Source organism: Oncorhynchus clarkii, chromosome 20 (genome assembly GCF_045791955.1).
Source record: "Oncorhynchus clarkii lewisi isolate Uvic-CL-2024 chromosome 20, UVic_Ocla_1.0, whole genome shotgun sequence".
NCBI classification, from domain to species: domain Eukaryota; kingdom Metazoa; phylum Chordata; class Actinopteri; order Salmoniformes; family Salmonidae; genus Oncorhynchus; species Oncorhynchus clarkii.
Window position 1 is genome coordinate 10,165,300 of NC_092166.1, and position 15,416 is coordinate 10,180,715.

The 15,416-nt window shown below is 41.8% G+C and overlaps 1 protein-coding gene across 7 annotated transcripts in view; it reads left to right on the plus strand.

Moving 5' to 3' along the window:
* Positions 1 to 11,908, plus strand: part of LOC139375855 (mesoderm induction early response protein 1-like) — a 33,650-nt gene extending 21,742 nt beyond the window's left edge. For 2 of the 7 annotated variants that reach the window (XM_071117781.1, XM_071117778.1), the window contains exons 9-13: positions 2,557 to 2,638; positions 2,888 to 2,982; positions 7,002 to 7,129; positions 7,985 to 8,115; positions 8,364 to 11,908. In XM_071117781.1, coding sequence (XP_070973882.1) covers positions 2,557 to 2,638; positions 2,888 to 2,982; positions 7,002 to 7,129; positions 7,985 to 8,115; positions 8,364 to 9,193 — 1,266 coding nt within the window. In that variant the 3' untranslated portion in view covers positions 9,194 to 11,908. The remainder of the gene's footprint in view (positions 1 to 2,556; positions 2,639 to 2,887; positions 2,983 to 7,001; positions 7,130 to 7,984; positions 8,116 to 8,363) is intronic. The other 5 variants (XM_071117785.1, XM_071117783.1, XM_071117782.1 and 2 more) reach the window with 3 other exon arrangements.
* Positions 11,909 to 15,416: the final 3,508 nt, after the last annotated feature.

Here is a 15,416-nt window from a genome sequence, read left to right on the forward strand (position 1 = left end):
TCAAGTCTCCGTATAAATGCACCTGCACTGTGATAGTCTCAGAGGTCCGTTAAAAGCGCAGAGAGCATCATGAAGAACAAGGAACACACCAGGCAGGCCTGAGATACTGTTGTGAAGAAGTTTAAAGCCGGATTTGGATACAAAAAGATTTCCCAAGCTTTAAACATCCCAAGGAGCACTGTGCAAGCGATAATATTGAAATGGAAGGAGTATCAGACCACTGAAAATCTACCAAGACCTGGCCGTCCCTCTAAACTTTCAGCTCATACAAGGAGAAGACTGATCAGAGATGCAGCCAAGAGGCCCATGATCACTCTGGATGAACTGCAGAGATCTACAGCTGAGGTGGGAGACTCTGTCCATAGGACAACAATCAGTCGTATATTGCACAAATCTGGCCTTTATGGAAGAGTGGCCATTTCTTAAAGATATCCATAAAAAGTGTCGTTTAAAGTTTGCCACAAGCCACCTGGGAGACACACCAAACATGTGGAAGAAGGTGCTCTGGTCAGATGAAACCAAAATTGAACTTTTTGGCAACAATGCAAAACGTTATGTTTGGCGTAAAAGCAACACAGCTGAACACACCATCCCCACTGTCAAACATGGTGGTGGCAGCATCATGGTTTGGGCCTGCTTTTCTTCAGCAGGGACAGGGAAGATGGTTAAAATTGATGGGAAGATGGATGGAGCCAAATACAGGACCATTCTGGAAGAGAACCTGATGGAGTCTGCAAAAGACCTGAGACTGGGACGGAGATTTGTCTTCCAACAAGACAATGATCCAAAACATAAAGCAAAATCTACAATTGAATGGTTCAAAAATAAACATATTCAGGTGTTAGAATGGCCAAGTCAAAGTCCAGACCTGAATCCAATCGAGAATCTGTGGAAAGAACTGAAAACTGCTGTTCACAAATGCTCTCCATCCAACCTCACTGAGCTCGAGCTGTTTTGCAAGGAGGAATGGGAAAAAATTTCAGTCTCTCGATGTGCAAAACTGATAGAGACATACCCCAAGCGACTTACAGCTGTAATCGCAGCAAAAGGTGGCGCTACAAAGTATTAACTTAAAACCTCTTACTTCTACCCCCTCCTTTTTCGAAAATTCTGTTAAAAATCGCGCAACTTTTCAGCGTCCTGCTACTCATGCCAGGAATATAGTATATGCATATGATTAGTATGTGTGGATAGAAAACACTCTGAAGTTTATAAAACTGGTTAAATCACGGCTGTGACTATAACAGATCGTGTGTTTCATTGAAAAACGCAAGAAAAACTGCTCTCTGAAAGCTAAAAATAATTTCCATAAGTCACTTCCACGAATTGTTAAAAGAGAACAGAATTTAATATCGAACTGCCTGCAATTCATACAAATTCCGCACGATGGCGCCATTGTCCTCATTTTCAATTGAATTAATTGTTGGAAAATCCATCTATCTGACCTCCATTTTCCCAGTCTTCACCCGGATGTAGTTGATGAAGATATTAGAAGCCATTGTTTTGCAAGTGAAGACCTATTGAAAAGACATCGCCCTGTAATCATTTTGATAGATTATAAACGTTTACTAATACCTAAAGTTGGATTACAAAAGGATTTCGAAGTGTTTTGTGAAAGTTTATCGTCGACTTTTTTAATTTTAAAAAATTACGCAGCGTTTAAAAACGATGATTTTTTCTGAATGACACAGCTTCCATACAAAGCTATTTTGGGTATATATGGACCGATTTAAACGAAAAAAAGACCCAATAGTGATGTTTATGGGGCATATAGGAGTGCCAAGAAAGAAGCTTGTCAAAGGTAATGAATGTTTTATATTTTATTTCTGCGTTTTGGGTAGCGCCGGCTACCGCAAAATCTGTTGTTTACGTGTCGTGCTGGCATTTTGGGGGGTGCATGCTATCAGATAATAGCTTCTGATGCTTTCGCCGAAAAGCATTTTAAAAATCTGAGTTGCTGGCTAGGTTCACAACGAGTGTAGCTTTAATTCAATACCCTGCTTGTGAATTTTGATCAAAGATTGAGTTGTAACGAGTACATTTAGCATTTAGCGTAGCGCATTTGCATTTCCAGGGGCATACTTGAGACGTCTGCGTCTCAAGTATGGTCAAGAATTAAGGGGGCTGAATAATTTTGCACACCCAATTTTTCAGTTTTTGATTTGTTAAAAAAGTTTGAAATATCCAATAAATGTCGTTACACTTCATGATTGTGTCCCACTTGTTGTTGATTCTTCAAAAAAAAATACAGTTTAATATCTTTATGTTTGAAGCCTGAAATGTGGCAAAAGGTCGCAAAGTTCAAGGGGGCCGAATACTTTCGCAAGGCACTGTATTACTTGTTTTCATATGCTCAAGTAGTACCTCCACATTTCACTGTTTCAAAATGCCACCTACTGAACACAAGCCATTACCGTAAAGACTGTAGTATAGTACCTCCACATTTCACTGTTTCAAAATGCCACCTACTGAACACAAGCCATTACCGGAAAGACTGTAGTATGCACTTTTGTCTGTAACCGTCTTCTTCACAATCTCAATGTTGTCTTTCCACAGGCACTTTATGAGTTGGTCAGGTGTGAATTTGACACAGAGGAAGCTTTAAGAAGACTGAAGTTTAATGTGAAGGCAGCTAGAGGTAACACCTGCAGTGAACTAGTGTTGACTTTCGCTCTTGATTTCACTCATATCTGGCATATTTTCTCTCAATATCTAACTAGTCATGTTTTGTGTATTTTGATGATAAAAACTGTCCTTGACTTATATGGGTCCTGGCTTGTGTCTGTGTTGTTGGTGGTGTCTGGGACCTGTAATACGGTCATAGTTGTATTATATTTGAATGGAGTAGTGGTTGTGGAACTTAATAACCCTTTGCCCTCTGTCACAGAAGAGCTGTCTGTGTGGACAGAAGACGAATGTAGATATTTTGAGCAAGGACTAAAAGGTTATGGGAAAGACTTTCATTCAATACAAGCCAACAAGGTAAGCTATGTCTATCTTATACAGTGCTTACCCTGTATTAATTTAGCAGCGGCAGGCCTCCGCAGCTAAATCATTGCCGCCACTCTAAAATATATGTAAAACCAACAGTGCATTCGGAAAGTATTCAGACCCCTTGACTTTTTCTCAATTTTGTTACGTTACAGCCTTATTCTAAAACTAATTAAATCAATGTTTTCCCTCATCAATCTACACACACTACCCCATAATGATGAATAAAAAACAGAAACACCTTATTTACATAAGTATTCAGACATTTTGCTATGAGACGCGTAATTGAGCTCAGGTGCCTCCTGTTTCCGTTGATCATCCTTGAGATGTTTCTACAACTTGATTGGAGTCTATGATTTGGAAAGGCACACACCTGTCTATATAAGGTCCCACAGTTGACAGTGCATGTCAGAGCAAAAACCAAGCCATGAGGTTGAAGAAATTGAGCTCTGAGACAGGATTGTGTCGAGGAAAAGATCTGGGGAAGGTTACCAAAACATGTCTGCAGCATTGAAGGTCCCCAAGAACACAGTGGCCTCCATCATTCTTAAATGGAAGAAGTTTGGAACCACTGAGACTCTTCATAGAGCTGGCTGCCCTGCCAAACTGAGCTATCGGGGGAGAAGGGCCTTGGTCAGGGAGGTGACCAAGAACCCGATGGTCACTCTGACAGAGTTCCAGAGTTCCTCTGTGGAGATGGGAGAACCTTCCAGAAGGACAACCATCTCTGCAGCACTCTACCAATCAGGTGGCCAGACGGAAGACACTCCTCAGTAAAAGGCACATGACAGCCCGCTTGGAGTTTTGCTAAAAGGCACCTAAATGTTTCTGACTATGAGAAACAAGATTCTCTGGTCTGATGAAACCTAGATTGAACTCCTAGGCTTGAAAGCCAAGTGTCAAGTTTGGAGGAAACCTTGCACCATCCCTACAGTGAAGCATAGTGGTGGCAGCATCATGCTGTGGGGATGTTTTTCAGTGGCAGGGACTGGGAGACTAGTCAGGCTCGAGGGAAAGATGAATGGAGCAAAGTACAGACAGATCCTTGATGAAAACCTGCTCCAGAGCGCTCATGACCTCAGACTGGAGCAAGGTTCACCTTCCAACAGGACAACAACCCTAAGCACACAACCAAGACAACACAGGAGTGGCTATGGGGAATGTCCTTGAGTGGCCCAGCCAGAGCCCGGACTTGAACCTGATCCAACATCTCTGGAGAGACCTGAAAATAGCTGTGCAGCGACGCTCCCCATCCAACCTGACAGAGCTTGAGAGGATCTGCAGAGAAGAATGGGAGAAACTCCCCAAGTACAGGTGTGCCAAGTAGAGGACCTTTATGGTTTTTCAACGCCGATACCGATTCTTTTTTTTTGGAGGACCAAAATAAGCCGATAACAATTAATCGGACAATTAAAAAAAATATATATATATATTTTTTTTTAATTGGCCGATTAATTGTTATCGGATTATTTAACATCTCTATATATATATATATATATATATATATATATTTATTTATTTGTAATAATGACAATTACAATACTGCATGAACAATGAACACTTATTTTAACTTACTATAATACATAAATAAATTTAGTCTCAAATAGTGAAACATGTTCAATTTGGTTTAAATAATGCAAAACCTTTGGGAATGTAATACATATGGGAAAAATGCTATGCAATACCTCCAATAGAAGTCCAATGTTTTACAAAATATGTCAGCCGATACTGGATAAATGGCCTAGTCCCGCTTCATAACTGGGTTGACGATCTGCTGCTACTCTGTGCTGTACTCCACTCAATATTTATTTTAGGCTGAACTACACTGCTTGTAATGACTATATGCTGCCTTCTTATACATGTACCACCTAATAGGATTTAGTTTTATTTTGTGTATGTGTGAGCTAAGTTTTGTTTTGTCCTCTAAATCGGCCATCCCATTCAACAGTGCAGTGAATGTCAATGTTTGTATCGCTGTCTTTTTAAAATTTTATTGGAAAATAATGAACATATTATAAACAAACAAACAAATAAATAGTGCAAAAACAAAGTGTTAGAGAAGAAAGTAAAAGTGCAATATGTGCCATGTAAAAAAGCTAAAGTTTAAGTTCCTTGCTCAGAACATGAGAACATATGAAAGCTGGTGGTTCCTTTTAACATGAGCCTTCAATATTCCCAGTTAACAAGTTTTAGGTTGTAGTTATAGGAAATATGACGCGTCGACTATCTCTATACCATTTGTATTTCATATACCTTTGACTATTGGATGTTCTTATAGGCACTTTAGTATTGCCAGACTAACCTCGGGAGTTGATAGGCTTGAAGTCATAAACAGTGCTGTGCTTCAACCATTGCTAAGAGTTGCTGGAAAACGCAGTAAAGTGCTGTTTGAATGAATGCTTACAAGCCTGCTGCTGCCTACCACCACTCAGTCAGACTGCTGTATGAAATATCAAATCATAGACTTAATTATAATAAACACACAGAAATACGAGCCTTTGGTCATTTAATATGGTCAAATCCAGAAACAAAACGTTTATTCTTTCAGTGAAATACGGAACCGTTCCGTATTTGATCGAACGGGTGGCATCCCTAAGTCTAAATATTGCTGTTACATTGCAAAACCTTCAATGTTATGTCATAATTATGTAAAATTCTGGCAAATTAATTAGGATCTTTGTTAGGAAGAAATGGTCTTCACACAGTTCGCAACGAGCCAGGCGGCCCAAACTGCTGCATATACCCTGACTCTGCTTGCACTGAACACAAGAGAAGTGACACAATTTCCCTAGTTAATATTACCTGCTAACATTAATTTATTTTAACTAAATATGCAGGTTTAAAAATATATACTTCTGTGTATTGATTTTAAGAAAGGCATTGATGTTCATGGTTAGGTACATTTGTGCAACGATTGTGCTTTTTTCGTGAATGTGCCATCAGGCTGTGATTTGATGATAAATTAACTGGCCCCGCATTGATTATATGCAACGCAGGACAAGCTAGTTAACCTAGTAATATCATCAACCATGTGTAGTTAACTAGTGATAATGTGAAGATTGGTTGTTTTTTATAAGAAGTTTAATGTTAGCTAGCAACTTACCTTGGCTCCTTGCCGTCTCCTCGTGAATTGCAATGTAATCGGCATCCAAAAAGGCCGATTACCGATTTATGAAAACTTGAAATCAGCCATAATTAATCGGCCATAATTAATTGCCATTGACCTCTAGTGCCAGGCTTGTAGCGTCATACCTAAGAAGACTCGAGGCTGTAATCGCTGCCAAAGATGCTTCAACAAAGTACTGAGTAAAGGGTCTGAATACTTATGTAAATGTGACATTTCAGGATTTTTTTTTTCAAGATTTACAAAGAATTCTAAACCTGTTTTTGCTTTGTCATTATGGGGTATTGTGTGTAGATTGATGAGTTAAATTATTTATTTATTTTATCCATTTTCGAAGGCTGTAACGTAACAGAATGTGGAAGTTATAGGGTCTGGATGCTTACGGATGCATTGTATATATTTATTTATTTTTTGAAAATGTCTTTCTGCCCATGGCAAAATGTGTAGAATTGCAGGAAATTAGCTTTAAAATGACAAGACCACGACATTGGCCATGCCCACTACCAAGTCCCTCCCACACTAACCTTTCCACCGCTGCTGAAAATAATCCTAGGGGAAACACTGTATTATATATCAGATTGTATTAAATAGTATGGTATCTGATTTAAAAAGTATGTTTTATTTTCTGAATATTTATGTTGATTTAGCATGTGTTTTGAAGCGATCAGGGTTGGGGTCAGTTCCATTTTAACCTCCAAATCTCATGAGGATTTGAAATTCAGTTCATGAATTGAAAAGCAAAAAATATATATATTTTTCAATTCACAAATTGCATTTTGTCTCATCCCTCGTAGACTTGACTGGGGAGTTCAAATTGAATTGAGTTCAACTCTGGAAGGCGATGGTAATAATGTCTCTCGTTGTCTGCTGATATTACATTTTTCAGGTGAGAACTAGGTCAGTAGGAGAATGTGTGGCCTTTTATTACATGTGGAAGAAGTCTGAGCGTTATGATTTCTTTGCACAGCAAACCAGGCTGGGGAAAAGGAAATATAGCCTTCACCCTGGGGTCACGTAAGTCTCTCACAAGACCAAGCTTATTGTTTTGAATATTGAATTCCGTCAACAAATATGTTATGTTATACAATTTTTTTTTTATATATATAAAAATTATATATATATATTCTAGATATTTGCTTACCTGATTTTGAAATGTATTTTAAAATGGCAATCAGCAGTAGACAAAATTAAGCGTAGTCCCCGCCCCGTTTCGGTAAAGAGCTGAGGGATGGGGCTGGAGAAATGTAACCCTTCTCAAATTCATAGAAAGAGCTATGCATGCAAACTGACCATCCATGATACCAGATGTATAGTTCTAACCATGTTTTGAGGCCATACAGTGTTTGGTTACGTTGTTTACAAACACTGGAGTAAAACAAGCTTATATTTGGGGTTCTGGTGGGGTACGACTGTTGAACATCGGTTTTATTCTTCAAAAAATCATTGTGTACATATCATTAATTTATAAGTCCCAAAAAAACGATGTAGCAACTCTGATTGTCCCTTTTTTTTAAACGAATAACAAATATTATTTAAATGAAATGTAACTTGTCATGAGCGTGTATTCCATGTGACCAATACACACTCAGTATGTGTGATCATCTTTGTTCTGGGAACCATAGCTACTGTTGACACTATGTTCCAGGGGTGTGAATCTAGTACCCTGTTATCACCATCTTGCCAAGCTGATCTGTACTATGCGGTCTTTCTTTTCACAAGGTCGTAACCAGACCAGCCCAGTATGGCTCAGTAGTGTGAACAGGGTATACATGTGCTGTGATTAGTGTACGGGCTAAACTGGCAGGCTGTAGTTAGTGCTGACTGAATTGTTTAAAATAATGTTATTTATCTTATCCCTGTGTGTCTCAGGGACTACATGGACCGGCTGCTGGACGAGACGGAGAGCGCCACATCCAGCCGGGCGGCCTCGCCCCCTCCCACCACCTCCAACAGCAGCACCAGCCACTCTGAGAGGGAGGACGGCAGTAGCAGCCACAATGGTAAGGGAACACACACAATCCCTGAGCGATTGTGGAAGGGAGAAATACACTCAGGAAACATCAATTTGAGTAGCTACATGAAGTGCTGTTAGAATGACTAATGAACATTTCTCATGTGAATTCTAGTGGAGACCCTTGTGTGCCTCTATTGACAGTGCCTTACATGATTCATGACGTCTCAGCTCACTCGGTTTATCTTTCCTCCAACAGGTTGAGTGAGTCACAGCTCTTTATCTTTCCTCCAACAGGTTTAGTGAGTCACAACTTGGGCTCGGGAGAAGCTTCCCAGTCATCCACGGTGGCGAACGAAGTCAAAGCAGAATCCGTCCAGTTCAACGGTCTCACCTCCCCCCACCCCTCTCTGGATGTTCTCCCTCCTCCCACTGCCCCCCACCCCTCTCTGGATGTTCTCCCTCCTCCCACTGCCCCCCACCCCTCTCTGGATGTTCTCCCTCCTCCCACTGCCCCCCACCCCTCTCTGGATGTTCTCCCTCCTTCCACTGCCCCCAACCCCTCTCTGGATGTTCTCCCTCCTCCCACTGCCCCCCACCCCTCTCTGGATGTTCTCCCTCCTTCCACTGCCCCCTACCCCTCTCTGGATGTTCTCCCTCCTCCCACTGCCCCCCACCCCTCTCTGGATGTTCTCCTTCCTGCCCCCCACCCCTCTCTGGATGTTCTCCCTCCTGCCCCCCACCCCTCTCTGGATGTTCTCCCTCCTGCTCCCCACCCCTCTCTGGAGGCTCTCCCTCCTGCCCTCCACCCGTCTCTGGACGCTCTCCCTCCTGCCCCCCACCCCTCTCTGGACGCTCTCCCTCCTGCTCCCCACCCCTCTCTGGAGGCTCTCCCTCCTGCCCTCCACCCGTCTCTGGACGCTTTCCCTCCTCCCACCACCTCGGACAATGAGTCCAGTGGCTGCGAGGCAGTGGCCGCCACTCCCAGCCATAACAGGAACGGCTCCCTGGAGCCCCATTGTGGCAACAGTCACTACGATGACAGGCCGGCCAAGAGGTGCCGGACAGAAGCGGAGCCACCAGAACCCTCCAGAACATTGACAACCCTCCAGCAAGAGGACAAATGATAATGATGACCCCTTCTCAGAGAGGTCAAAGCGCACAGAACCAAACCTAAAAAAAATAACATGGTTGTATTCATTAGTGCACACCGCAGCAAAACGTTTTGCAACAGAAAAATAAAACTAGATTTTCTTATTGGACAAGTTCAGGTAGTCCATCCCTGTTGGTCTGTTTTTTTTCTCGTTTCGGGCCTAGTGAATACGACCTATACCAACCAACCAAACACGGCTGGGCCACACCAGCAAACGGAGGGAAGGCAGCGGCCTGATTGTAAAGGGGCACAACATACAGCCCTGCCTCATCCCCCATCCAGCAAAACCTCGTCCCCCATCCAGCATAACCTCCAACGCTCCACACATCCAAAGTACCACAGTTCCTGAACCCCCTCCCTTCCCCCCTACCTGCTACCACCTCATTATAATTCATGCTGATTATTCTACTTATTCTCCTTATTCACTTTTTTGGAGACCGATCTCGAAGATTTCTACGGAAAGAAAATGTTTTTTCCCCTATTTGTATTAGAATTTAAAAAATCTCCTGTGGTATTTTTTTACTTGAAAAATATGTATATATTTTTTCAATAAATGTACTATTATTGATGGGTATTTTGCTTTCCAAGCCATTTGAAACAAAGACATGAAAGGGGCGATGTTGAGGGTCTCGGTCTTCGACGGGACGATCGATATGCAGGCAGACTGGCGCTGTTGCAGGCACACTGAAGCCTTGTTTTTACCTGGCGCTAACATACATTCTTTATTCTAATCTTGTCCACATTCTGATTGTGGCCAGATTTTCAGATATGCATCTACACATAGTATTAAAATGGGATAATAATTTAAACGTTTTCACTGTCCAGATCTGTCTACACTTTAAGATATCCAAACACAATGGGTGCCTGACTCTCTCCGGAGGTGGTCAGGAAGATCTGTTCACAATCTGTCTTTTAATCATCTACAGCTGTCCAAAAAATGTTGGCACAATCAGAATGTGGACAAGATCACAGCATACCACCCTGCATCCCACTGCTGGCTTACCTCTGAAGCTAAGCAGTGTTGGTCCTGGTTGGGAGACCAGATGCTGCTGGAAGTGGTGTTGGAGGGCACTCTTTCCTCTGGTCTAAAATATACCAACGCCCCAGGACAGTGATTGGGGACATTGCCCTGTGAAGGGTGCAGTCTTTCGGAAGGGACGTTAAACGGGTGTCCTGTCTGTGGTCACTAAAGATCCCATGCCACTTATCGTAAAAGTAGGGGTGTTAACCCTGGTGTCCTGGCTAAATTCCCAATCAGACCCACATACCATCATGGCCACCTAATCACCCCCAGCTTCCAATAGGCTCATTTGTCCCCCCTCTCCCCTGTAACTATTCCCCAGATCGTTGCTGTAAATGAGAATGTGTTCAGTCAACTTACCTGGTAAAATAAGGGTTAAAATAAAAAATCCGGACAAAGGACTGATTGTGATCTGATAACCAGGTATAAACGGGGCTTATGTTGCGCTTTCACCCTTTGTTTTCTTTCTTTGGTGATCGAGTGGAGAGAAAGCAACACTGCTGCATGACATCATTGCTTATTTGAAACCTGTGGTGTGTTCAGTTCGATTGAAGTTTGCTATGTTGCGTAACGGTTTGTACTGAACGACACGTTTCCCCAAAAACATTCCAATGTTCTTTGAATGGACTTTGAGGTACGTTTGCTCCGTTTGGTGGGTGTGGCTTGAAGCAATGGGGGGACATATTTAACGAGCAGCGGCCATGCTGATCCCCAAAGTCTTGTTTTTTTTTTTGAGCTGGCCGTTCAGAACAGCACCGTTTCTGTTTAATTGAATGTTGCACTGTTTTTTTTTTTTTCGTACTGAACGTAGCCCTGACCATGGAAACATTTTAATTACAAGAAATGAACTAATGGGGAGTGTCTGTCCCTGAGGTTTGTGTAAAGTGTCTGACATCAGTGATGTCTTGTATTATAACTCATTGGTTAGAACGCTGTATTTTTAATAGCCAGCGTTTTCCTATTGTTTCTCTTCTTTTTGCTAGACAGTACTTCTGTGACTTTGTGTAAAGTTTGTAAAGATTTTCTTGTTCACTTCTTACACTTTTTTGATAAGTCTCTTTAATCTGTGTATTTTACCATCTTTCTTGTGAGCTTTTGTTAAAGGATTTATTTCCTAGGTGTTCCCGAGTGGAGCTGTTCTGAAAGTAGTCCTATTTCTCTGCATTTCCCTGACCCATTTGGAAATGTATTTTTTAGCAAAAATATGTTTGATTACTTGATACTGATTCCATCTAAAAGAGAGACGCGGTGTAGTGACACTTGGTCTTTTAGGTTGAAAACTCTTTTTTTCAAAATTTGGAGACAATGTGGTACCAGTACAGTTTCTTGGCACCTGCGAGCTCTCATTATTAGGAATGAAAGAACTTGACTGTAAGCTTCAATGTGAAGAACCTTCATTAGTTCCAGTGGAGGCTTTTTGACAATTGTGTTACTTTATCTTTTTTCTTTTTTTTCAATGTCTCAACGTTTTACTTTTTGTAAGCTACTCCTGCTTTGGTCTACATTCACAAATGGTTTGTAAAACAAAAAAGCAGTTTTATTTTTTTTTGTTCTTTAAAAGCACAGCCTCAAAAAATTTTGATTTCAAGTAGTTTATTTTTATTATTTTATTATGTGCTGTAAGTAGTCATCTGAAAATGACAACATTTAATAAAAGTGAAGCGTATACCAAGACTGGCTGTGAATAAATAATGCTGACTATATTTAATACATTTATTCACACTGATGTTCTGTGTTCTATTATGTCATGTTTTAGTGTGCCTTAACTGCAAAATATGCACTTTATCAATGATTTGAGGGCGGGTTAATGATTTTAAATGGTTTTACTGTCCAGATCTGTCTACACTTGTAAGATATCCAGACACGTGTGCCTGACTACTGTCTAAGAGAACTGATCAAGATCAGAATCCGTATTTTAATTGCCACCTGTCTAAACATGGGGCACAATCAGAATGTGGACAAGATCACGACACATTAGGCATATTAACACCAGGTATAAACAGGTATTTTGACACAATGTACTGACATTGTTTTACACAATTTATGTGAGGACAAATCTGTCATTCTTATATTGATAAGGTAACAGTGGTGGAATTTTCATACATTTTTCATCAGTATGGCAGGAAATGGAACCTAGACCGTATTTCAACTTACATTTGAGGTTGAAATATTGGACCTTACAAAATGTTGAACAAACTATTACATTTTTTTTTTAAAGAACTTAGAAATTAGATTCCCAAAATAAACAAAAATAATGCATAAAACAAATATCTAATGACTCATTTCCATTGAAGGATTCAAATATGTGAAAACATAAGGTCGGGAATCAGAGGCACATCCGACAATGCGCCTTTTAAAGGCAATTTCCACAACATTTGCAGAGATTGCATAGTAAGCGCTGCAGATGTTGCCTCAAGCGGAAATAACCTTTACAGAGCTACAACACCCCTTTGATTTAATTGCCATTTCCTTTTCAACAGTTTAATGAACTTACTACTAAAAACTTTGCAATGGTAACAGACTGAACCTGCTGGGCGAGACACGTGCTTAGAGCCTGACACGTTGTGACCCTTGGTGTTTGTTCCATCAATCACAGTGTATTCAGTAACCTGGCCTAGACCCCAAAAGACCAAGTAAGGAAAAAATACCTTGCAGCTACAAAAAGTGCTCCAAAGATCATGGCAAACCTGGTTGCCTCGACAGGCCCAGAGAACGGATTTCTGTGGGGAATGAACGTTATCCACAAAATGAGACATCTAATGTAATCAATTTTTTAAAAATTATTATATTGGTTTCTGACATTTGAAGAAAACTTACTTCGGTAGGATTCCCTCAGCCAAAATGGTTAACAAAATAGAGAATCTTCTTAAAAGTGTAAGCATGGGATAGACTGGAAGAGAATAGAGGACGCACCTTACACTGGACATAATAGCCAGGACATGACATACAATCATTCCACTGTGATCTCTATGCTTCACAGGCATTGATCATAGAAATAAAATGGTGAATGCTCAATATCGCGGTCAATGAACAAGAAAGAGGTCATACTTGAGTCGTTTGGTTCCTAGAAGTCCTGATACCTGATTCCAAACGTACAGAAGAGGTAGTGGAAGCATCTGCAAAGACTGTAGACATATATTATCATGTTGAAACAGGAACACTGTTTTCATTGCTGGTGAAAACAACTTGGGGCTCCCCACTTCCATTTTCACTAGAGGTCTCTCTACCATTCTCTAAATTGCACGTTAACGTTTCTGAAATTCGATGTCGGAGGGGTTGTCTTCCAATGATTTGCTACAATGTCTCCACCTTGTGGGATGCAGAAGTACACTACATGACCAAAAGTATGTGGACACCTGTTTGTTGAACATCTAATTCCAAAATTATGGGCATTAAGACAGAGTTGGTCCCCCCCTTTGCTGCTATAACAGCCTCCACTCTTCTGGGAAGGCTTTCCACTAGATGCTGGAACATTGCTGCTATAACAGCCTCCTCTCTTCTGGGAAGGCTTTCCACTAGATGTTGGAACATTGCTGCCATAACAGCCTCCACTCTTCTGGGAAGGCTTTCCACTAGATGCTGGAACATTGCTGCTATAACAGCCTCCACTCTTCTGGGAAGGCTTTCCACTAGATGCTGGAACATTGCTGCTATAACAGCCTCCACTCTTCTGGGAAGGCTTTCCACTAGATGCTGGAACATTGCTGCTATAACAGCCTCCACTCTTCTGGGAAGGCTTTCCACTAGATGTTGGAACATTGCTGCTATAACAGCCTCCACTCTTCTGGGAAGGCTTTCCATTAGATGTTGGAACGTTGCTGCTATAACAGCCTCCACTCTTCTGGGAAGCCTTTCCACTAGATGCTGGAACATTGCTGCTATAACAGCCTCCACTCTTCTGGGAAGGCTTTCCACTAGATGCTGGAACATTGCTGCTATAACAGCCTCCACTCTTCTGGGAAGGCTTTCCACTAGATGCTGGAACATTGCTGCTATAACAGCCTCCACTCTTCTGGGAAGGCTTTCCACTAGATGTTGAAACATTGCTGCTATAACAGCCTCCACTCTTCTGGGAAGGCTTTCCACTAGATGCTGGAACATTGCTGCTATAACAGCCTCCACTCTTCTGGGAAGGCTTTCCACTAGATGCTGGAACATTGCTGCCATAACAGCCTCCACTCTTCTGGGAAGGCGTTCCACTAGATGTTGGAACATTGCTGCTATAACAGCCTCCACTCTTCTGGGAAGGCTTTCCATTAGATGCTGGAGCATTGCTGCTATAACAGCATCCACTCTTCTGGGAAGGCTTTCCACTAGATGCTGGAACATTGCTGCTATAACAGCCTCCACTCTTCTGGGAAGGCTTTCCACTAGATGCTGGAACATTGCTGCCATAACAGCCTCCACTCTTCTGGGAAGGCTTTCCACTAGATGCTGGAACATTGCTGCTATAACAGCCTCCACTCTTCTGGGAAGGCTTTCCACTAGATGCTGGAACATTGCTGCTATAACAGCCTCCACTCTTCTGGGAAGGCTTTCCACTAGATGTTGAAACATTGCTGCTATAACAGCCTCCACTCTTCTGGGAAGGCTTTCCATTAGATGTTGGAACATTGCTGCTATAACAGCATCCACTCTTCTGGGAAGGCTTTCCATTAGATGCTGGAACATTGCTGCTATAACAGCCTCCACTCTTCTGGGAAGGCTTTCCATTAGATGTTGGAACATTGCTGCTATAACAGCCTCCACTCTTCTGGGAAGGCTTTCCACTAGATGTTGGAACATTGCTGCTATAACAGCCTCCACTCTTCTGGGAAGGCTTTCCATTAGATGTTGGAACATTGCTGCTATAACAGCCTCCACTCTTCTGGGAAGGCTTTCCACTAGATGTTGGAACATTGCTGCTATAACAGCCTCCACTCTTCTGGGAAGGCTTTCCATTAGATGTTGGAACATTGCTGCTATAACAGCCTCCACTCTTCTGGGAAGGCTTTCCACTAGATGTTGGAACATTGCTGCTATAACAGCCTCCACTCTTCTGGGAAGGCTTTCGACTAGATGCTGGAACATTGCTGCTATAACAGCCTCCACTCTTCTGGGAAGGCTTTCCACTAGATGCTGGAACATTGCTGCTATAACAGCCTCCACTCTTCTGGGAAGGCTTTCCATTAGATGT